The sequence below is a fragment of the Sminthopsis crassicaudata genome, chromosome 5 (assembly GCF_048593235.1).
Source record: "Sminthopsis crassicaudata isolate SCR6 chromosome 5, ASM4859323v1, whole genome shotgun sequence".
Lineage (NCBI taxonomy): Eukaryota > Metazoa > Chordata > Mammalia > Dasyuromorphia > Dasyuridae > Sminthopsis > Sminthopsis crassicaudata.
Window position 1 is genome coordinate 211,072,897 of NC_133621.1, and position 24,779 is coordinate 211,097,675.

General features: G+C 36.8%; 1 protein-coding gene across 2 annotated transcripts in view; it reads left to right on the top strand.

Moving 5' to 3' along the window:
* Positions 1-24,779, top strand: part of PPM1H (protein phosphatase, Mg2+/Mn2+ dependent 1H) — a 304,307-nt gene that overhangs the window by 132,412 nt on the left and 147,116 nt on the right. For both annotated transcript variants that reach the window (XM_074269761.1, XM_074269760.1), the window contains exons 3-4: positions 6,593-6,937; positions 21,520-21,632. In XM_074269761.1, the coding sequence (XP_074125862.1) occupies positions 6,593-6,937; positions 21,520-21,632 (458 nt within the window). The remainder of the gene's footprint in view (positions 1-6,592; positions 6,938-21,519; positions 21,633-24,779) is intronic.

Sequence of the window (24,779 nt, forward strand, 5' to 3'; positions counted from 1 at the left end):
ACCTCTAGCTCCCTTTCAAGATTCAGATTTTATATATATATATCACTTCCTACAAAAATCCCTAATTTCTCTCATTTGTTATGTATTCTCCATCCCCCACAAGTGATTTAGTATTTATTGTTGCCTATATTTAATCAATTCTCCCCCCCCCCCCCGAGGCTGGGGTTAAGTGACTTGCCCAGGGTCACACAGCTAGGAAGTGTTAAGTGTCTGAGACCAGATTTGAACTCGGGTCCTCCTGAATTCAAGCTGGTGCTCTATCCACTGCGCCACCTAGCTGCCCCCTAATCCAGTTGTTTTTAATTGAAGGCTCAAACGGATCACAATAATTTAGCAACCTCCTTTCTCCAAATAATGAAATCCCATTACAACACAGTTCCTTATTACATGTATTTCACTTTTTGCATCAGAGATTTCCCTGCTTTGACATATACTTTTATGTTCCCCAATAGCAGCTTCATTTAAAAAAATGTCTTTTGCATCTAAGAAGACTGAATAATATTGGTGGTTTTCATATGAACTCCTAGATAACTGTTTGGAGCTTTTATTGTGAGCAGAAGAAATACCAATCAGTCTTCTAGTTACTTATGGATTTAAAGTACTAACTAGAAACTGTTGCCCTTATCTTTCTTGGTAGTGAGAATTAGCGAGATATAGCACTGTAAAGTTGAGTTCAGATTCAGAAAAAGAACAATCCTTTCCCCTTTCTTTTATTAAATTTATCTGATGCTCAAATTGTACTTAGTTCATCTCTGACTCTGACTTTCTTTCCTTATCTTCTTCCTGCATCCCTACCTTGCTCATCTTCTCACCATCATTTCCCAGCTACCTTCACCATCCCATTATGTTTTGGAAGTCCTTGCATTTGACAGGAGAATGAGCACTAACTTTTCATCTCAAATGCAGCTTACTTCCCTTTATGTGTCCTTCCAATTTCTGGTCACCCTTCCAGGCCTATTTCAATCCTGCTTGCTCACCTGCTGCCTAAATACTCTAGTCCATGACTGTTACTGTCTTTGAAGTATTATACTACACAGTTGGTCTATGCAGAACTGTGTGGTGTTTGGTAGGAGAAATACCCTAAGAACTACAAAACTCTAGTTCGAATCTTGGTTCTGGCAGCTAAATTTGCTGTATGACATCTTACAAGTAATTAATCCTTTTAGTTAAGTATATGTTTGATTATCTATAAAAATGGGAATAATAACACTTAAACTAAGAGTACATCTTGGGTTTATTTTGAGGGGATTGTTTGCAAACCTCTAGATGCGATGGAAATGTATGTAGGATTATACATTTTAAGATGTAAGAGAATTAACTGAAAGATCATTTCATCCACTACCTTCGTTCTTTACAAATAAGGAAATTGAGACCTAATAGTTTTGTGTCTTGTTTCAAGGTCAAACAAGAAATAGGTGACAGAGTTGACTTTAAAGTCAAGTTCTCTGATTCAAGGCCCTGTATTTTTTTTCACTTTACTAAAGAAAATGAAAGGGCTGCCAAAAAAAAATACGTAGGAAAAAAAAAGTGGGGGTTTGTCACAAAATGAGGTCTAAGTAAATGCCATTGACAAATAAAAATTATCCTTTCCTGTCTCCTCAAGCCGTATATAGGTCAGGAATTCTTAACCCAAGGTTTGTGAACTTAATATTTTGATATCTGTTTATTTCAATATAATTAGTTTTCTTTGTAATTCTATGTATTTTATCTTATACATTTAAGAAAATGATTCTGAGAAAGAGTCCAAAGGTTTTTACTAGACTCTCAGCAGGTTTCATGACACACACAAAAATTAAGAACCATTGATCCATACATATGCACACACTCAAGCACATATTGTACAGCATTGCACAGCATCTAGGTGGTATGATAGATAGGAAGATCTGAATTGAAATTTGGCTTCAGACCCTGGGCAAGGCATTTAAGCCTCCTTGCCTTAGTTTCCTCATCTGTAAAACAAGTTGCAGGTAGAGATGGCAAGCCATTCAAGTATGTTTTCCAGGAAAACCCCAAATGGGGTCACAAAGAATCAAACATTACAGAACAATAATTGATTGGATGTGTTACACTCTGAAGTAGGAAATTAATCAAGAAACATTAATTATTTGTCTCATTTTCCTCATCTGTAAAATGAACTGGAGAAGGAAATGGCAACCTGTTCTAGTATCGTTGTCAAAAAAATCAGAATGGGGTCACAAAGAATCAGATACAATTGAACAATAATAAAATAAACAATGATAATATTTTTACCTCTCATCTTAGCATTTAATCATGCATTTTGGGTGTTTGTTTTTTTTTTTGTTTTTGTTTTTTTTTTTTTGCATTTTATATCTTAATTATTTCATGCATTAGTTTCTTGCCATGAAGATTAATTTTTTTTTTTTCCCTGAGGCTGGGGTTAAGTGACTTGCCCAGGGTCCATGAAGACTAAATAGTCCATCCAGATGGGCTCAGAGCTCTCTCTTCCTGAGAGAGTAGAAATTTGGGGATTGAATAAAGATGTTTTATGTCCACTTTGAGTTGAAGCCTTCACCGATCCACCCATTCTGATTTTGGCTGGACAAAGGGAGCCAAATCTGACTTTAAGGAACCATATTTTTATACTTCATTGGTGGTTCTGATGATAGTCAGAACGGAACACACAAACTTAATCTCATTCATCCAACTGCTTCCGATTGTAGGTAAATACAAGAAGCTTGTCCTCAAATTGGCCTTGGTTCTTATAATGAATAGCCTTTACTATTCAAGTTTAAGTTTCTCCCTTAAGTTACTTGTGTTTTCTGGAAATGCTGTTACTAAATCATGCCAGAAATTGACTTGTAGGAGTTAGAACAGTAGTATAAATCAAAACTTTTTGAAGGTTTTTGCTGTTTTTGAGATCAAGAATTATCAGCAAAAGATGGACTTTTGAAGGTGGGAAACAGAAATCCAAGGGGATTGGGGTTAATTAGAAGATAGCTTGAGAATCGTATCTATTTTGGAGCATAGTAGGAAAAACATTCCAGAAATTCTGGACATTTTGGATCAGGTAGTAAAGAGAGATAAAGAGAGTAAAGAGAGCTTGTGATATTTCCATTAGGCATTGTACTGAGAAAACCCGCCAGTCATTAAACATTTATTAGACATATATTGTAAACCAAGCACTTCTGGGAAGACAGATACAAAAAGAAAAACGATTCCTGACCTCAAGGAATTTAAGATCTGATGAGGGAACAAGTCACAAAGGATCCTATTTTCCCCAGGAATAGAAGCTTGATGGTGAAGCAAAGCTAACTGGGAGTAAGGATGCCGAGACTATAATGGGAACAATGTTAGATTTGTGGACAAAGGATGTGGGTTTGAATCTCAGCTCTGGAATTTATTTATCTGAGACAGATCATTTAATGTCTTTCCCTGTAGTTATCTCTACTTTTTTAAAGTGAAGGGCTTTTATGAGACTGTTTTGTTTTGGCATCATGGACCCCTTTTTATGTCTGCTGAAGTCTATAAAACAGAATTATACAAAAGAAGGAAAATTACAAAGGAAAGCAATTATGTTGAAATGTAGGTGTAAAATATGTTTAAAAAAAAAAAACACAAAAAACTCAGACCCCACAGTTAAGAAACCTTAGGATAGTTACCAACACAGTCCAACAGCAAGAGATACAAAGAGAAATTCCATTCAAAATAACGGTCGATAGTATAAAATATTTGGGAATATATCTACCAAAGGAGAGTCAGGAATTATATGAGCAAAATTACAAAACACTTGCCACAAAAATCAAGTCAGATTTAAATAATTGGAAAGACATTCCGTGCTCTTGGATAGGCCGAGCGAATATAATAAAGATGACAATACTCCCCAAACTAATCTATTTATTTAGTGCTATACCAATCAGACTCCCAAGAAACTATTTTAATGACCTAGAAAAAATAACAAAAAAAATTCATCTGGAAGAACAAAAGGTCGAGAATTTCAAGAGAACTAATGAAAAAAACATCAAATGAAGGTGGTCTAGCTGTACCTGATCTAGAACTATATTATAAAGCAGCAGTCACCAAAACCATTTGGTATTGGCTAAGAAATAGACTAATTGATCAGTGGCATAGGTTAGGTTCACAGGGCAAGATAGTGAATAAAAAGAGCAATCTAGTGTTTGACAAAACCAAAGATCCCAACTTTTGGGATAAGAATTCATTATTTGACAAAAACTGCTGGGAAAACTGGAAATTAGTATGGCAGAAACTAGGCATGGACCCACATTTAACACCACATACTAAGATAAGATCAAAATGGGTCCAAGATTTAGGCATAAAGAACGAGATCATAAATAAATTAGAGGAACATGGGATGGTTTACCTCTCAGACCTGTAGAGGAGGAAGGAATTTGTGACCAGAGGAGAACTAGAGATCATTATTGATCACAAAATAGAAAATTTTGATTACATCAAATTAAAAAGTTTCTGCACAAACAAAACTAATGCAAACAAGATTAGAAGGGAAGAAACAAACTGGGAAAACATTTTTACAGTTAAAGGTTCTGATAAAGGCCTCATGTCCAAAATATACAGAGAATTGACTTTAATTCATAAGAAATCAAGCCATTCTCCAATTGATAAATGGTCAAAGGATATGAACAGACAATTTTCAGATGATGAAATTAAAACTATTTCCACTCACATGAAAGAGTGTTCCAAATCACTATTGATCAGAGAAATGCAAATTAGGACAACTCTGAGATATTCTTACACACCTGTCAGATTGGCTAAGATGACAGGAACAAATAACGATGAATGTTGGAGGGGATGTGGGAAAACTGGGACACTGATGCATTGTTGGTGGAGTTGTGAAAGAATCCAGCCATTCTGGAGAGCAATCTGGAACTATGCCCAAAAAGTTATCAAAATGTGCATACCCTTTGACCCAGCAGTGCTACTTACTACTGGGCTTATACCCCAAGGAAATACTAAAGAAGGGAAAGGGACCTGTATGTGCCAAAATGTTTGTGACAGCCCTTTTTGTAGTGCCTAGAAACTGGAAGTTGAATGGATGCCCCTCAATTGGAGAATGGTTGGGTAAATTATGGTATATGAATGTTATGGAATATTATTGTTCTGTAAGAAATGACCAACAGGAGAAATACAGAGAGGCTTGGAGAGACTTACATTAACTGATGCTGAGTGACATGAGCAGAACTAGGAGATCATTATACACATCAACAATGATACTGTATGAGGATGTATGCTGATGGAAGTGGATATCTTCAACATAGAGAAGAGCTAATCCAATTCCAGTTGATCAATGATAGACAGAATCAGCTACACCCAGAAAAGGAACACTGGGAAATGAGTGTAAACTGTTAGCATTTTTTTGTTTTTCTCCCCAGATTATTTTTACCTTCTGAATCCAATTCTTCCTTTGCAACAACAACAACAAAATTTGGTTCTGCACATATATATTGTACCTAGGATATGCTATAAGATATTTAATATGTATGGGAATGCCTGACTTCTAGGGGAGGGGGTGGAGGGAAGGAGGGGAAAATTCGGAACAGAAGGGAGTACAAGGGATAATGTTGTAAAAAATTACCTATGCATATGCACTGTCAAAAATGTTATAATTGTAAAATTAATTTTAAAATATTAAAAAAAACACAAATAAATGTAATGATCCTTACAAAAAAAAAAAAAGAAAGAAAGAAAGAAAGAAAGAAAGAAAGAAAGAAAGAAAGAAAGAAAGAAAGAAAGAAAGAAAGAAAGAAAGAAAGAAAGAAACCTTAGGATAGACCATTTCTAAGATATGAATTTATGATCCCATGAAATTTTATGTCAATTTGGGCTTCATTTTCTAATCTAAAATGTATCAGACTCTGTAGCCTGAGAGCCTGTGCAAAAACTACCAAATCAAACCAGATGAAAATATCATTGGTAAATATTTAACCAAATAAAGATACAGTACTGTTCTCTTCTGGTTTTCTGAGTGGCTATGTGGCCCGGGAATCCCTTTCTGTTTCAGTGTAACACCGCTGGTTTGCTCCTGCTAGGTGGTGCAGTGGATAGTGCAGGGGGCCCGAGTTGAAATCCTCCCTCGGACGTTTGATAGTTGTGTGTCCGCTCCCTCACACGGAAGTCACTTAACTTCTGCCTCAGTTTCCTCAGTAAAATGGGGGTCCTGATGGCACCTGCCTCCCAGAGTTCTCCTGACTGAGGACCAAAACTGTAACTGTAAAAGCACGTAGATTGATTTCCTCCCATTCTCCAGTATTCAGTTGCCACTTCCTCCTGGCCGAATCCTGGCCCTGGCATCCTGCTGCCCTCCTCAGCCCGTGCTCACTGGCTCTGCCCATTGTCTCAGGCTGGGGTTGGCCTCCCTTCAGATTCAGGCCCCGAGCTCTTTCTGCCGTAAAGGCCCAGTTAGAGCTGGAGGGGGCGAGGGACAGAAGCGAGTCAGTGGCTGCGGACAGCTCCTTCTCCATCCTGCTGGGGCCCTGTTGGTTCCACTAACCTTGTTCCACCAGCCTTGTTAGTTTTACCGTTAATCGGGAAAGAAATTCCTTGTACAGCATTCTTTGGTCTCACATCCCCATCTATCTTTTTTTTTTTGTCTGCACAGGACACGGATGGCATTTGCTTCCACTACTGGTCCCTTTTTGACGGGCACGCCGGCTCTGGAGCCGCTGTTGTGGCGTCCCGGTTGCTGCAGCATCACATTGTGGAGCAGCTACAGGACATTATAGAGATTCTGAAGAACTCTGCGGTGCTCCCCCCTACGTGCCTCGGGGAGGAGCCTGAGAACAACCCCGCTAACAGCCGGACTCTGACCAGGGCCGCCTCCCTTCGAGGAGGTGTGGGGGCCCCCGGGTCCCCGAGCACCCCGCCCACACGCTTCTTTACGGAGAAGAAGATTCCCCATGAGTGCCTTGTTATTGGGGCCATTGAAAGCGCATTCAAGGAAATGGTAGGTACAGTTTGCTAAGGATCCCAGGGCCCTGAAGCCCCCGTGGGTGCCACGTAGGCCAGCCCCTGTCTTCCACAGACATTCATTCAGCGCTTTTAAACTCAAAACTGCCTTTTCTTATCTTGCATGCTCTTCCATTTCCAGGGGAAAGTATAGCTTCTGGCTTCCCAAATGTCAACAAAGGTTTGTGCACGCCATTGGCAAAAACCAGCCAAGCAACAAACTCTCTGTGAGAGATTAAGGGGGTGAGAGGAATGCCCAGAAGAGAGAGCGGAGTTCCTCGGGTACTCATCACCTTCTTCTTTGGCGCCCTTACATTCACACCAACTGGCAAATCTCTGGCGTGCAGAGTGAAATGACTCCCGTGCTGGAGTAAGCTGATGAGCCTGCAGCCCCAGGGTCGGGAGAGCTTCGTGCAGTTAGCAGCAGGCTCGGAATCCTAACTCACTTTACATCCCTGGTCAGGCAGTTCCAGGTCCTGCAGGAAACCTCTGTCCTCACTCGCTGGTGCCAGCGGAGGACAACGTAGGTGCTGCTCGCCAAGAGCGACTCCTGTTTTATTGAGAGACAAACTTCTTCAGATCTCAGTGTGTCTTACCTGGGGAACGCTGTGTTTGTGCATAACTCATTCTGGAAAGAGCTAGCCCAGCAGAACTTGCAACCTGTGTTTTAGTTAAAGGTGCCTTTTCTACTGGGTATTATTCTACCTAGAAAAGTAAGAGTAAGGGATATAGTTAAAAATATAGCAAAAAGATTTAATGAGCAAGAGTGGGTTTATGCTGTCAATGAGAGTAGACATTGAGAAGCAGCAACTACTGTGGGCAAAAGAAGTGCAGCCTTGCACATCCTTAACAGGAAAGATTTTAATGAATTGCCCGTTGGCTTTCCAGAATTTTTGTTACTTGTTGTTTTTTAGTCATATCTGAATCTTTGTGGCCCCATTTGGGGTTTTCTTAGCAGAGATACAGCAGGGATTTGCCATTTCCTTCTCCAGCTCATTTGACAGACGACGAAACTGAGGGAAACAGGGTTAAATTCCTTGCTCAGGGTCACATACTCAGGGAGATGAGTGTCCCTGATTTCAGGCCCAGCGCTTTCTCCACTACACCACGTTGCTGTTCCCTGATGTTTCTAGCATCACCCTGCTTCAATTGAACAATCATGATGGGAACACATGTAAATTCAGGCACACACACGTGTGTGTGTGTGTGTGTGTGTGTGTGTGTGTTAAAATAAATTCAAATGAGTTCTTTCTGGGGATGTCAGAAGAGGATTCATTTCATTTATTCAGTAGGAGAAACCAGTGGGAATGTAGAACTGGAAGACTGACTTATAATATTTGGTTTCTGTCTAACTTAACTAGATCATAGAATGTGTGAGTGATGGAGTATTGCATAATAATGTAGGAAAGGTAGGTTGAAATTAGGTTGTGAAGGGCTATAAATGCTAGGTAGAGGAGATTATATTTGATTCTGTAGGGTTTTTTTAGACCTTTTCTTTAGAAAAATCATTTTGGAACCTGTGTGGAAACAGCTGGAGAGGAGAAAAGACTTAAACCATTTAGAAGACTGTTGTAATATTTCTAGTGAAAGGGAAGAGAAAGGGAACAAGCATTTAAGTATTTTCAGTGTTCCAGGCAGTATGCTAAAGTTTCACAACTATTTATTTTATTTGATCTACACACTTGGGAAATAAATGTTATTATTTTCCCCATTTGACAGATAAGGAAACTGAGGCTTTGAGATGTGAAGGGAGAGGTACCTGAGGTCACACAGCTAGGAAATATCTGAGACTGAATTTGAACTCAGGGCTTCCTGACTTCAATTAGTGATGTGAATGAGGATTTGAACTAGGATAATGGTGATTCTTGTGAATAGAAAGGAAAAGTTGGCTGCTGCTGTTGTGAGATAAATTGTTAAGATTTGACTACTGGTTGGATTTATGAGATAAATGAATGGGAAAATAAGAGGATATAGTCATATGGTCCAGACATTTGAGAAGAGTTGCCTTTATTAGTCCAAGCTTGGTATAAAACCCAACTATCTAGAAAATACTATAGAAATACTTTTCTCTTTGCCATTTATTTGAGTTATAAACATTTTAGAGATACTAATTTAAACTCTTTAGAATAAAAGCTCTCCCTAACGAGAGAGAAAAACCTCCTTCGTTTACATGATAGGAGTGCAACGCAAAGTAAATTTTAGTGTTTGAATTTTGTGGCATAATTGACAATACCATGGAGCATGTTCTTTTATACGAAACTGTTGTCTTCTCAGTTTTATCCACTAGAGGCCAATATTATATTAAGTCAAGTCTCCAAAGCCTTTTTCCAGCTCTGTGCTCCCTTTAGCTTCTGCTGTGTATTGAGAAATGACGGGAAATAAAATGAAAGAATCCTTTGAGAGAACACTCAGAAGAAGGGTGTCAGTTCCCTCTAATATTGTTTCTCAATTTTTAATTGGCCAATTCTGTTTTTGAACTCTTGGTTTAGATGCCAGCACTAATACATAAATAAAATAGTAGATTTTTTTATTTTTACAGTCTCAGGCAGTTTCACCTTTCTTAAATAGCCTATTCCTTCTTTTAATACTCAAAATTAAGAATAACTCTTTGTACCCCTGCATAGCCTTGTTTCATTCCTCATTTCCTCCTCCAAATAGTCTCCCCTCCTCTCCTGCTAGCTGCAAACCTGAGATGTGCAAATAGAATATAATCTTTAGTAGAATCAACATCTTATACTGCAATTTCCATAGTGTTAGCCTCTTTATTCCTCCTCACCCCTGCTCATTATTTAAATACTATAATAAACAATATTTTTTCTCTTCTCTCCTCTCTTTCCCCCCTTCTTTTTTCTCTTCTCTCTTATCACTTTACCTTCTTCCTTCTCCTTCTCCCTTTTCCTCTTCCCCTTTTTTTCCCCTCTTCTCTCATAGTCACCAATGTTAGTGGATCTTATGTCATTTAAGCACCTCCGTTGTACTTTTTAAATTTTATTTTATGATCTATCTTTTCTAGGCAAGTGAAAGCAAGCTATATACATATACTCACAGTATGTAAATGCATGTGGTCACATCTATATACATGTGTATTTTGTGCATGTACATACATGTGTACTCATGAGCGTGTTCACACACACACACACACACACACACACATATATATATATATATATATATATATATATATATATATATATATATATATATATATATATATATATATATATATATATATATATATATATATATATATATATATATATCTATATCAATACTATAAATCCAAGTAAGACCTTGATTGGGCTACATTCTGCAGAAATTTAGAAAGTAGAACAAGACTCCCTAAACCTTGAATGCTGAGAATGAGAATAGTTAGATACCCATATTGTATATGTGCAGAGATTGTATATTTAGAGACAAGTAAGACGTGATGGATTTCTAAGTAGTTTCCCTTATATTACAGTCACAGCTTCAATTTCCATTCCAGCCAAATTCCTTCCCCCATTGAGTGTATGTCTGTATTTACACTGTGCATTTAAAGTCCATGTATAGTATGTATATCACATTATATGCATAATACATAAACATATATAGCTAAAATAGTAATACTATTATGTGAATATATAAATGTAACATGTATGCATATTAATATACATATATGCAGTATACATATGTGTGAATAGATTGCATTTAGAAAGTGTATGCACAGTGTGTATATATAACATACATGCATAATATATATAAATATACACACTGACTCAGAATACATGAACATAATTCATAATATAACTAAAATAGTAATATACAAGTAAGTGTATATGATATATCTATACACTATGTGCACATATAGTAATATATATAATGTGTGTGTGTGTGTGTGTGTGTTGACAGTTTGATTAGAAGGAGAATCAAATCTGTAATTTCCTTAATGTGAGGCACTCTTGGTCTAGAAAATCCCTTCACTAATCAACAGACTCATCTATAATTTATAGTCAGAGAGTGTTGCATGGTAGCATGGAGAGGCTAAGTCCCTTGCTCATGGTCACATAGGTAGTACATGTCAAAGATGGGACTTGGAACTAGGTCTGCCTGCCCCCGAGGCTGGTTCTTTTATTCAATCTACCACCTTTCATTTAGGCTAATTGCTTTGTTGCAAGCATGCTTTCAGTTTTTTTTTTAATTGTCCAACATAAAACCTCATCATATCTTTTTAATCTACCCTGAATGTCTCCCCTCTACCTGCATCCTTCTTAGAGGAGTGTGCAATTTTTTGACCACTCTCCTATTCCCTTCACAGTAACTTTCCCAGGTCTAGCTTCCTGTCTCTGCATTTTTTTCTTCCTAGGGAAAAATCTTTTGCAGTATGACATATTCTAGTTCCATTTCAATAGGTGAATCCAATATTAAAGTCATTTTAACATCTTAATTTGGGGACAGGTATACCTCCTTTGATATTCTATTCACCTGACTTCTGACATCCTGGTCTTCCATCCTGCTGGTTAATTTCACAAGTCTCATTACTCAGATTTTATTCCCTTTGCTGACTGATCTCTTTTCTCATTTCCTTCTCCCTAAATAGGTACATACACACCTTAGCTTTAATGCGAAAGATATTTTTAGAATCAGTTTAAGGAATGACTCCAGCTTCAAGCATGTTTTGATGAGAACTAGAGGAAAGAGATCGATGTGGGACTTTTTTTTATCTATAGTAGTTTAGTAGTGTTTGACTCACAAGCTGGTTTTCTGAAATTCATATTTTAGTGAGGAAGCAAAAAACTCAATTAACTGGCATTTATCAGCCAGGGCTGTTCTAGAAGCTTTGAGAGATGAAATAAAATTGTTAAATATGTACAGCATGAACTCTGTCACATTTTTTGATATATAATAGGCATTAATAAATGTTTCTTGACTTTGTTGGGATTTTTTTGTTTTTGTCTTTATATCTTTTGTCTCTTATATAACCTAGTGTTTAATCAGTGCCCAGTTTTCATCAATAACTAACATGGGTTGGGATAATTAAAGGATTCATATCTGAGGCAAGATTCAAACTTGGTCATGGAAGTCAAAAATGATTTAAATAGGCAAAGAGAAGGAAGGAAACCTATGAGCAAAACCTCAGGATCTAGCTCATAGTGGGTCCTCAAAAAGTTTCTGAGAATAAACATGGCTTATATGGGGACCCAAAGGAACAGAGAGTTCATTGGTGACACATTGAAAAGTGATTCTCCCTATTTTGGAGAATCTTTAATACTGAACAGCAGAGTTTATATATTAAATAAAATAAACACAAAGGTGACATTGTAGATTGAGTCAAGAAAGTGATATGCTGAAAATAGTGTTTTAGGTTATATAATCTGGCTGCAATATACAAATTATTTTGGCTGCTGGTCCTTATATTATATTTGGGAAAAAATAGCCCAGCATTCAGGAAGTTAAAAAAAAAAATAGAGAGGATTAGAATTGAATGCTTGTGTGTGAGCTAAATGCAGTTTGACCAAATGTCACAGGTTTATTTTACCTGCTCTATCCTTGAGGAAGATGTACTGTTCTTGCCAAACCCCAGAGGCAAACATCTTGGAAGGTATTTTTTCACATATCACTTTGAGAATGGAGATCTAGACCTGCTTTCCTAACAAGAGGGCTGACTATCCCAGCCTTCCTGTGGCAGGCATGAAAAATGAAATATTGTTCCTTGAGATTCAGTCTGGGATGCTGAGTACCTCTGATCTGTGGACCAAAATTATCAGACTCAACAGAAAATGCCACTCAGAAAATCTTCTGGAGCTTGGCATTTGCCTGGGGAAATGTTTTACTAGGAAAACTCTTGAATATAGTTTGATAAGCTAGTAAGTGAACGTACTGTCTCCCATTCCCATTCTTTGATCTGCTTACAACATCCATCCCTCCACCCCCCGTAGCCATTTTTACTATATTTATGTGCCAGATACTATGCTAGGCATTAGTATTCAAGTATAAAGACTCAAACAGTCCTTCTTGACAATAAACTTACATTCCAATAGAGAAAGACAAATAATACCTATAAAAATGCAGTATGTAGAAAGTTAGTGCATATATACAAATGTATGTAGAATATGTAAATATAAGATCCTGTGGGGCAGGAGGGCACTGGCACCTGGGGGAAACTGGTAAAGGCTTCATGGTAAAGAAAAAAAGAGACATAATATATGCTTACATACACATATGTATGTACATTAGAGAGAGAAAAGAGAGATAAGTTAGGGCCAGAGAGTTAAGTTGGATAATGGTTTAAGAGCTTAACAGAACAGATTATAATTTTATTCTAAAAGGAAAAGGCAGTCTCTGTGTATTTTTACTTGCCAGAGTACCACAATGAGTATTGATGAAACATAACAAATGGATAGATCCATTAGCTCCCAAGAACTATTAAATCAGTCAACAAACTTGCTATGTACAGGTATCTGTGATAAGCACCAGTGACATAAAGATAAAAATATAAATAGCTCCTGTCCCAAAGAAGCTTTATATGAAGCTATATAATTGTGTGTGTAATATATAGAAAAATAATAATAATTAGCAGTTTGGGGAGGAATGCTGGGTAAATACATAGGTGTGACAGGTAATTGAAGGTATTTGACCCAAGTCTTGAAGAGAACCAAGAATTCAGATAGGTGAAGGTGAGGAAGGAATCCAATCCAAGCATGGAGATAAGTTACTATAAAGGCCTAGAAAGAGACCAAGCTCCATGTGTGTAAAACAGCAAGAAGATCAGGAGATTGATGTCAAGAACATTGGAAAAATGAAAAGGAGCCAGAAAGAGCCCAGTACTTTGAATGTCTCTTCCATATTAGATTTATGAGTTTAAGACAAGATAGGATAAATGAGTTGCAATCTACACCATTAAAAGAATCATCCACATTATGAAATCCTAGATATTCAAGTAATTGTGTGTCATCTCTACTAAAGTCCAGTTTCAGTTCTTTGTCATAGAATCAAATTTAGGTTCCTCTAAGCTGTGGATACAGGTTCTGGGCAGGTCCAGTCAAATAAAGAAAGCCTTCGAATAAAAAAAAAAAAACCTGGACAAGACATCTTTTTTGAGAACTGGCCCTTATCAATAAAAGGTTGGCAACCACATGATGGCCTTTTTTCATGGTAACTAATAAAGACCATCTCCTTCAGGAAAAAAAGTTAAAATCTGTTTTCTGTATTGGGAAAAATACCTGCAGCAGTGAAATCACAAGCCTTGGAAGTGTTAGAAGTCATCACGTGTGAAATATTGAATGTGAAGTCAATCTCCTCAGTTAGATGTTTTTGTTGTGTTTTGTTTTGTTTTGTTTTTGTTTTTTTTAAATACCTAGATGAGGTAATGCAGAGAACTCTTAATTTTTTGATGTCACAAATCTCCTTAGCAGTCTGGTAGAATCTTTGTATTCCCCTGATAATTGTTTTTAACTGCATGAAATACATAGGACTACAAAGGAAACTAATTATATTAAAACAAGTGTATGTGCATTTATAAACAAAGCATGTAATTGAGCTCAAGGTAAGAATTCTTGGTGTGATGACGAATGAAAGATTAGCTCAGAGCTAGAAAGAACTAGGTATGTTGCTTTGAGCAAGTCATTTCATTTCTGAGTTATTCCCAAACAAATTATGGAGACATTGCTGATGTAGTAGAAGGAAGTAAAAATCACAGGTCTGCACATTTGCCTTTCCCCCCAGTCAGAACAATAGCAGATTGGATCAACTGGATGAAAATAAGAAAACCTTTCTCTTTCCTTTTCTTCAGTTCCCCTCTCTCCTGTTCAGGGCCTTAAGTAAACTCCTCAGGATAAGCAAATTCCTCGCCATGCTTTGATTGGGTTAACACTAGGTTTTAAAATTAAAACCTAGTTAAAATTAACTAAATTAAAATTGGCTTTTTCATTTGTCACCTAATTTGTGTCCTGGCTTCATTCACAGAATCACACTATTTGTGTGTATCTTTGTTTCAAGCCAGAATCCTTGACACACACACAAAATTCTTAAAATTGAATTTAAAATATTTATGAGATAAATTGAGAGTAAAAAGGAGAAAGTAGCTCTTTGGTAATATTTTATAACTTAAGCACACCTGAGCCATTGTTTTACCATTATTTCTTCATGTCCTGTAAAATACCTCAGGCTATCCTGATAAGGGGAAGTATCTTTGCTTCAATAAGCATTTGTTAAATGATAAGATGATAAATACAAAGCTAATTAATAATTATTATTTTGTACTTGCTCTTTAAAAACAGAGATTCAGAATATCTGTCTATGATAGAGAAGATAAAGCTTTTAATTTTGAAAGCAGGATTTTCATACCCTATTTGAGCAGAGAAGTGATGATTGCCTGACCTACTCTATGAAAACACAAGTGTTATTCAGCACTTGGCCAGATGATGGCCTCGTTAGGCAACACTGACTGCTATCCATTCTGTTTTTCCATTTATCCTGCAGATAAATTTACTCCTGGAACAAATGAGATTGGACCCTCTGCTTTGGAACTGCGCCCAATCTTATTATTTGTGACAGACGCTATTAGCAATGCAAAACACCTTGTGCTTAGACCTACCTTGGTCCAGTTGGAACTATAGGAACTATAGAATAAACTGTAGGATCCTCGCTCTTGTCCAAAATTGCTACTTCTTATGACCTGAAATTGGTAGGAGACAAAAGATGGTATTGAGATTATTTATCTCTAGGAATTTCAAACTAAATTATAGCTGTCACAGGAATAATTTTTTTTTGATTCAATGTGTTTATTTCAAAGCTCCTTCTCCCCTTTCCCTCCCTTTCCCATATATCTTCAGCTCTTCTTCACTCCTCCCAATAAAAATGGAGCAAAATGAAACACTCATAGTAAATTGCCTTTTCATTGATGTGTAGATAAATCTCAGATTAACCATAATATTTGAACAGAAAGACTCTTTTGGCCACGTGGGGAAAGTTATTTTAAGAAATCTATCTTATTAAATAATTATATTATTTTAAAGAAACAATTAAATTGTTCTTTTAAATGCCAGCCTCTGGCATAGTGAGTGACTTAACAAAAAGATCTCTCTCACTTGGCAAATTTAAAACTGATATATATATGTTAATTGGACATTCCATAATTTGGGTTGTACCACAGAAGTGTAGAGACCTTTTCAGCTTTCTTAAGGTTATGGTTATCTGAGATGTACTTAAAGAGTAGGATATAAGGAGAAAACAAATGTGCTATTCTGACTTTTGGAAAGAAAAGGCCAAGAGAAAAGCAATTATTTTTAGAATATAATCTGCTTGGACCCCATATCAGAACCTATGGAACAGTATTTTTTTTATGTTTCCCTTTCTTCTGTAAGAGAAGTTGGAGTGGAGCACAGCTTGTGAAAGTAAATATCCTTCAGTGCCTAGTGAGTTTGATCCCTACGAGCTTTATTTGCAATTAAAATGTACGTGTGTGTATGTGTGTGTGTGTGTGTGTGTGTTTGAGAGAGAGAGAGGAAGGGGGAGGGATGGCAGTGGGAAGTGTAGGTATGCATTAGGAGAGTTATTTGAACAAATCACAGAAAGATACTGGTTATCAGGTGAAGTTGGTATTTCTGAAAAGCCATTGCAAAAATGGGCTTTCAAAAAAAAGTTAATAAAGTATAAAGAATGATAAAAAATGTTTTGGGTGTTTTTGAGGATTTTCTATTATGCCCCATATATAACATCACATTGTCAACTGGCAAAGCTAATAAATGATAAATTTCCAACCAGTTAAAAGTGAGAACTGCTATTCCCTAGTTAAATTTGGAGGTTGTAGAGTTGTTTTATGACTATAGATTTCTAAAATGGCTGATATAATATGATCAATAACTTTTGTTACGCAAACTAAGGCGACTAAGTAAGACCTCTTGCTCTTAATGTCTACATTTGATTGTCTGGAAGGGTTCCAGAGAGAATTTTTTTTTTTAAGTGGAGGGCAGTGTTTTGTAATTGACTTTGTCTTGGGAGAGATAGGGGGAATTTTGGGGAAAAGAAAAGGAAGAGGCAGAATATTGTTTCTTAAACTATAAATATTCAGACTCAAATCCTCATATTTCATGCAAAAGCAGTATTCAAAACATCTAATGAAGTCTGTCATTCATCCAACAAATATTGATCCTATTGTTGAAAAGAAGGGGTCAACATCTCTGGTAATAAAGCAAGAGAATATTTACTAATAGATACCACAGTTACTTTTTTAAATGATCTTTATATACTATTCTAATGAAATATACTTGTTTTAAGTGTTACAGTTTTGACTTTGAATTGAGTTGTTTCAGTGTAGTGATGTATTGATTAATCTCTTGTGAAAGAAACTTCTCTGAGATACTGTTTCTCATGTTTTTAAATAACAGTAGTAATTTTGGGGTGAGTGGTTCAATATGTGACAAACTCAAATGAAACATAACAGCCACCAAATAATGACATTTATTACATGAAAAGGTGCATGAGCAAAACCAGATATGATAATTGTATAAAATTAAGCCCCACACATTGAGTGATGTGGACTTTTGAAGTTGGAGGGAAGAGGGAAAGGGAAATAAGGGCAGAGTCTAGGGAGTGAGGGAGCATCCTGGTGAAGGACGAACTCCTGTTGATTATTAGTGAAGGTAACTAGGTACCAGTCTGTCTTTAAGATAGGCTAACTCTTAAGAGTATCTTGATTAGCCTAACTGTGTGACTATGGAATTCAGATGGATGGATTAAGGTTCTGATTAGGAAGGCAGAATGGACTGATTAAAGTTCCTGTTCCACATCACTATTATGTTAGAGAAAGGTGACATTATAGATCATTTGTTGAGTGGTATAGAAAATGTTTGCACAGCATTTCCATGTTTACAAAAAGTTTCCTTTATGATGGGGTTGATGTAGCAAATGATGTGGTTGTAGGAGCAGAACACCAAATGTTAGAATTCAGTCATGTGAAGAATTCACAATAGCCATTGTCTTTTTCAAACGACAGGTTTACTTAGGAAAAGAGTTTATGGACAAATGGAAGTGTTACAGTAGACACCAGGAGTGGTAAATGTGAAATAGTGGGAGAGCATATAGTTAGCAAGAAAGGGGGATTAATATTTAATGATGGAAAGGGCAAGTTCCAGAGTGAAATTTAAAATTAGCCAGGAGGAAGGAAGTACTTCCAAGAGGTTGGAGCATGCCCTTAGCTGGCAGGCTAGATCCCGAAAGAGTTTGAGCACCCTAAAAGAGTTTTAGCTATAAAGGGAGCACCATGAGATATGGTGGAGGTTGAGAAGAGAGATACCATGTGGTAGTGTCATGGCTGACTGACCCAGAGTGGGTTCAGCAAAGGTGGGGTGGGCCATAAGCAGATTTTTAGGGAAAATTTAGCTTTAAGGGACATGATTGGGATTTCTGGCAGGACATAGCTGGGCTGCCCATGACCTCCACAGAGGGTGGGTCTCAAGGCATAACTTGGATTATTGACTGGTCAGCCTTCATAGAGGAGCTAAACTGGTCTCTATCAGAGCCTTTTCCTGCCTGCCCAAGAGAATAAGTCCATCAATACTTTAGTCCCTCTTTGCCAACTGCGCCCAGCTATCCAGGACCTCATCACTTATATCACCTCTCATTACATCATTTAGCCCAATCTGCTTACTTTAGAGTTTGAGAAGACAAGGACTCATATAGACTGTAACTGGTATACAACTGACTAATGGCACAAAGTATTATTTCATCTGCCCTTGCTCTTTGTATTTATATTCTGTTATACTTCCATTCCTACTCATATCTCTCTTTGCATAGTAAGCACTTAGTAAATGCTTTTTATTCATTCATTTATACTCTCTTGCCTTCACTAATCAGGTGAAGCCTGATTGGTAGTTGCTTGACAAAAACTACCTTTATTAGCTTCAAACCTTTACCCCCCCTCCAAGTAAGATAAAGTTGAGTGACCCTTGGGAGATTGTGAAGTCTTTAAAATTTATCTTTTTCCCATTATCTTTTTTTGTACTCTAGCTTCCCTTCCCCCCTTCCTCTCCATTCCCATCCCTGGATCTCTATTTCAAGTACTCGCTGTATTCCTGTAGCTGGCCAGCCTGGTGGAAGGGGAGATTACTGTTGCGAGTCCTGGTTATGGAGCTGAACTAGCTACGTGACTTTGGGTGGGTCAAGTCAGCTAATTTGTATGGATCCATGGCCTCATTGAAGTGGGTGATCTTTTTGAAGGTACAGCTTTGTAACCCATCCAACTCACTGTCATTCTCTCTCCTGCCAAATCTCACCTCTTATAAAATCATCTATCGGGGGACCTTCTCTAAAGCAGTCATTAACTTGTGGGAATGGGTAGATCAAGGACTACCTTTTCATGCATTTTGAATGCATAAAATAAAATGTCTAAGATTATAACTTAAACCAGATTCCATTAAAATCTAGTTATCAATGTTGTGGGTTTTTTTTTTTTTTGTTTTGTTTTGTTTTTTTTTTTTTTGTAAGTTTCATAAATTCCAAGTTAAGAATCCATGTTCTTAGAACATGGTATAAATACTATTATTTCTCCCATGTTATTGTACTATTTTCTATTTCTTTTTCTAAATGCTTGGATTAAATGACTTGCTTTCCAGTCCACCATTTCAATCCATCAGAAAACGTTTATTAAACATTTACTATGTGACTATATTATTATGCATTGTTCTAAGTGCTAATGATACAAAGAAAGGCAAAAACAGCCTGCCCTCACGGAGCTTACATTCTTAAATGTTAACTAACTTTTATGCCATTTCTGTTATGCAAATCATTCTTTAGTGACATTCACATCTTGCTTATACATAACCCATATATATATATATATATATATATATATATCTTTCTAATGTCCTTTGGCCCACTTGTGGTTTGGATTTTTCAGAGATTATGGGGTTTTTACATACTTTTATTACATTTGATTCACAATATCTCTGTGAAGTAGAGGGATATTTTTATTAATATCCTATTTTACAGTTGAGGAAACAGACTCAGAGAATTTAAGTGATTTGTTCCTATGTGAAGTAATGCACCATAAAGTTTTCCCCTAATGATGACCCCTGTTCCTTGGAGAAATCCAAGTCAAGGGACAGGAGATTTAGTCCTGGATGCTGAGATGGGTAGAGTCTCTCATTTTTATTTTATAGATCTGTCCTAAAGAGTGAAGTCAAAGATTGACATCTCCCCCTATTCCTCATCTCACTCTCCTGTTTCCCTTAATACCCCTAATTTGAATCTTTTGCCTTCCCAAATTGGATATATCCCAAAAGATTAGTGCTATTTAATCTATTAAATCTATTTTAACTATGTAGCGATTAAAACTATTAGCTATTAGATTGCTAATAAGACATTTGGGACACTTTTTGAACTCAGTGTTTCAGTTAATATTCAGTGAAATTTTTGCTGTTGCCTCATCTTCCCACCCCCTTCCTTTATTACATGGTGTCTTAGAATATAACCCCTCTCATTTTATCTATACCTTCGATGATGAAATTTCTGGTGATAAATTATCCATAAAACACATTCTTCATTATTGATACCATTAATTCTGTTGTGAGTTCTCCTGGGGATTTGTTACCTTTCTCACCATTTGCATTGGTGGAAGAATAAACAAGATCAGAAACAGTGAGCTTATTTTAGAGTCATGAGTGTTTTGTTTATTGACATGTTGAATATATTTAATTATTTCAGTGACATATGAAAAAAAGAACTCGGTAATTAAACTTTGGGCTAGTCAGTATTAGACACGCCCAGTTATTTGTCCCCATCATCATTCTTGTGTCATGTTCCATATTAGTTCAGGTGGATTGTCCAGCCCTTAAAATGACTAATCTCCTGGTGATGAGCTATGAGTTGATAACTGCTGATCCATTCACTTCTACTTGTATGCATCCATACTTTCCCATTTCCTACCTCTTATACTTTTATCATTTCATCTGGGTTTCCCAGCTTTGTGCGAAGGTCATGTGAGGGGTAAGTAAACGTAAAAGCTACAGGAATAAAATGAGTATGTGAAATAGAGGGACTAAAATGGGAATGGAGAGGGAGGGGGAAAGGAAAGCTATAGTATAAAGAAGTGTTGCAAGGATCAGTAGAGCTATTTATAAAGTTTTGTAAAGCTTAAAATTCTATATAAAGTTTACCCATTCTTCTTATTATTTTTATTATTATAGTCCTGATTTCTCTACTGATATTTTCATTATTTGTAATTGTCCCTATTTCTCTACTGAGTAAAATTTTCTTATCCTTCCTCTGAGACTGATTGACCTTTGTCAAAAATGTTCATTTTTTGTTAGAATTTCACCACAAGAGTTTTTCTTTTATTTTTCTGAAAACCATCCAGATATCCAGCACTTTTGTTCTGTTCTTTGCATATTGAAATACCCTTCTTTGTGGAACTTGGCAAACCATAAAGTACTCTATAAATTATAGAAGGTGTTATTATGTTATTTGTCAAGCTCATCATATTTTTTTTTTAAAAGACATTGAGTGAACTTATGTATGAGATAAATACAAGGAGATCCCAGAACAGCAAAAAGCTCATGGAGTGATTTGATGGGATGAGCTGAGGTGATCCTTTTCTTTTTTCAGGACCTGCAGATAGAGAGAGAGAGAAGCACATATAATATATCTGGAGGCTGTACCGCTCTTGTTGTTGTCTGCCTGTTGGGAAAACTGTATGTGGCCAATGCTGGCGATAGCAGGTAAGCATCTCATCATTTTCATCACACCTTATGACTGTTCATAATTTTTGATATGTAAAAAGTCAAGTTCTTATTTCTAAAATGAGAGTATTAGATTAAATAAACTTTAATGTTCCTCCTAGCTCTATCAATATAAGGATAAATCTCCTCAAGGGCAGGGGTTAAATCTTTGTTTTTCTTTATATCTCTACTATTTAGTACAGTGCTTGGCACATAGTAGGCGCCTCATAAATATTAATTGACTATATTGATTTTATTCTTATTCTTCATATCCTTGTTTGTGTATGTGTACATATTCATACACATGTTCTCTCTTCTGGTGGGCTCTAAGCTTTTTGAAGGTTTGTTAATAAATGCTTATTGATTGTTGATTAATTAAGACAAATCACCTGGTTGTGTTTCCATGTCCTCCTCCAGAAAGTGGAGATAATAATAGCACCTAGGTCCCAAGATTGTTGTGAGGATTGAATGAGATAATAAGAATAAAATGCTTAGCCTGGTGCCTGGCACATACTTACCACTACAGAAATATTAGCTATTATTAACTATTATTTTTATTCACAAAGCCGTTTGGGGAGTGCGAATCATTTATACTTCAAAGCAAATGGAGGTTGGAGTACAAATGAGAGTAAAATATCATTTAACAAATGAGATATTTGTAAAGCACTTAGCACTGGGCTTACCCACCTGATAGATAGTTAATAAATGCTTATTCCCACTCTTTCTTCCCTTTATCCAAGGGACACAAAGGAATTAGTCATTCTGTATGATATGTGAATTTACAGGTGACTAAAGCTTACCACTTTAAGTGATAAACCTTGTTTATTTTATCCCTTTTTGATTGTCTTGCTAAAATATATTACATATTCACGAGCCTCTTTCATAAACATATCAAATGTAACTCCAAACTTTTGTTGGTGATGCAGGCCCATCTTTTTGATCAGGAGCTATTGAGACCAGCGGGGCTATTTGTTATTGTATATGGCTTTTCTTGGAAGTGATTCATTGATCTGTTTCTTCATTCTCATATCAGTGCATTTATGTGGTGGTGCTGTTCCGTATGTTTCTATCTATCCTGCATCATGCTTGCTGCTACCATAATGATGGGAGTTGTCAACAGGCAATCACAATTTCACAAAACGTACTTGAAAAAGTAGATTTATTATAAAAGAAATGAACATGCATGTGAAAATCTAAGCAAGTGCAAAGAGTTCACAATCCAAACAAAAACTTGGATATTTCTAACACTACAAGAAAGAAAAGAGGCAGGAACAAATCTCCTAAAAGGGAATGTTATGGGTGGAGGAAAGTATGGTATAGATTGGAAAAGGACAAAATTCTCTGAAGGGGAGAAGCAAGGTAGTGGCAAAAGTAGCTTTCTTTTCCCTTGGGAACTGCTAGGTCATGAAGATAGGATGGTCTGCTTCTCTACAACGGTCCCAGCTGCACAAGCATTCTCAGTCTACTTCAGACTGACTGGAGCCTGTTTGAACTCCAAAAGACATACTTGGGCGGCAAACAACAAATTGTGGTGGGTTGGAAATTTCATCTTTGACACATTCAGGACCACTTCCTGTACGCTTTGGGTCCAATGTTTCTGGAAAATATGGCAACTCAAAAAGACAAATTAAGTTGGATTTAGAGCGACAGAGAAGAGAATCATATAGGGCAAACCGGCTCATTGTGATGAGAGTTAGGGAAGGGGGAATCCCTTTTGGATCGGCGCAGAGTCCTCTGTAAAGGAATTTACAGGCCCGAAAACCTAGATTGATAAAAAGGATTTATTGTAGGGATTTGGAAGTAAAGTTTAGTTAGTAAAGTTGAGGGTAGAGATAAAAGGGCACCGGAATAGGTCTGGTGGGCTGAAACCCTTGACCTGACTAACATAAGGACTGACATGACTGACATGCTTAGAACTTCTGCAAAAAGTGGACTCCAGGTTTGCCCCTTTTATAATGGGGGCTCTTGGTGATCTTGAAGGTGGGTAGAGTTTCAGGCTCCTGGTGGGCTTTCAGCCAGGGTCAGCATTGAATAGAATTCAATGGGTTTAAACTGTGGGGGTTGGGAAAACCCAAGTTAGCTCAGATCGGGTGGGGGATAGGGAAAGCCTGGATATCTTTGGAATTCAAAAGGGTGCTTTTTATCCAGGATTTGTGAATCAAAATATCCTAGCTTCTTCAGCCATGGGGGGGTTTCTTAAAGGGACCTCAACCCCCATCAATTGTAACATTCCATTCAAGCCTATTTAAAAGCTTTATTCTTTATTGCATTCCATTTTCATTTTCTTTTTAAGTATACAGTTCATCATGTAATAGTCAAAGCTGCTCTGTTTATCTGTATTTCTTTTTGGTGTTTTATTTTTTTCTGGGCATTTTAAAAAATGTTTCAGTGATTCTCCTCCCTCTCTCCTTCCCTCCCTTCTTCCTTTCCTTCCTTTCTTCTTCTTTCTTCCTTCCTTTTTTCCCTTCCTTTCCTTCCTTCCCTTCTTTATCTTCCTTCCTTCCTTCTATCTCTCTTCCTTCCTTCCCTCCCTCTTTACCTTACTTCCCTTCCCTTATTATAACTTTAAATAACTTCTTTTTTTTACCTTCTTGCCTTAAAAAATAAAAACAAAGAAAAACAAATGCCTTGCAAAGTCAAGCAAAACAAATCCTCACATTGGCTGTGTTGGAAAATGTCTCATTCTGTGCCTTTTTAAGTCTTTTACTACTCTATTGGGAAGTGAGTAGAATGTTTGTCTTTGCCCTCTGGAATGGTGCTTGGTTATTGTACTGATTGACATCCACAAATCTTTTCAAATGTTACTGTTGTTTAAACTGTTCTCTTAATTCTCTTCTCTTTGTTCTGAATCAGTTCATGTAAGTCTTCCCAGTTTCTCTGAATCCATTGTTTGCTGTTGCATAAAATCCCACTACATTCACATCTGTTATCCATTTAGTGGGCTTAATCCATATATAATTAATGAGAAGATGCACAGACTTACTAAGAATGGGTTCAGATTCTGCCTTGACCCCATAGTGACTATGTGATCTATAATGCAATCAGTACAATTGATTTCCCTTGCAATTGTGTGTATTTTATGTATTTAAATCATTAAACTGAGAAAGGCTCAGTATGACTTTTCCAGACTGCCTGAAGAGTCTGTGA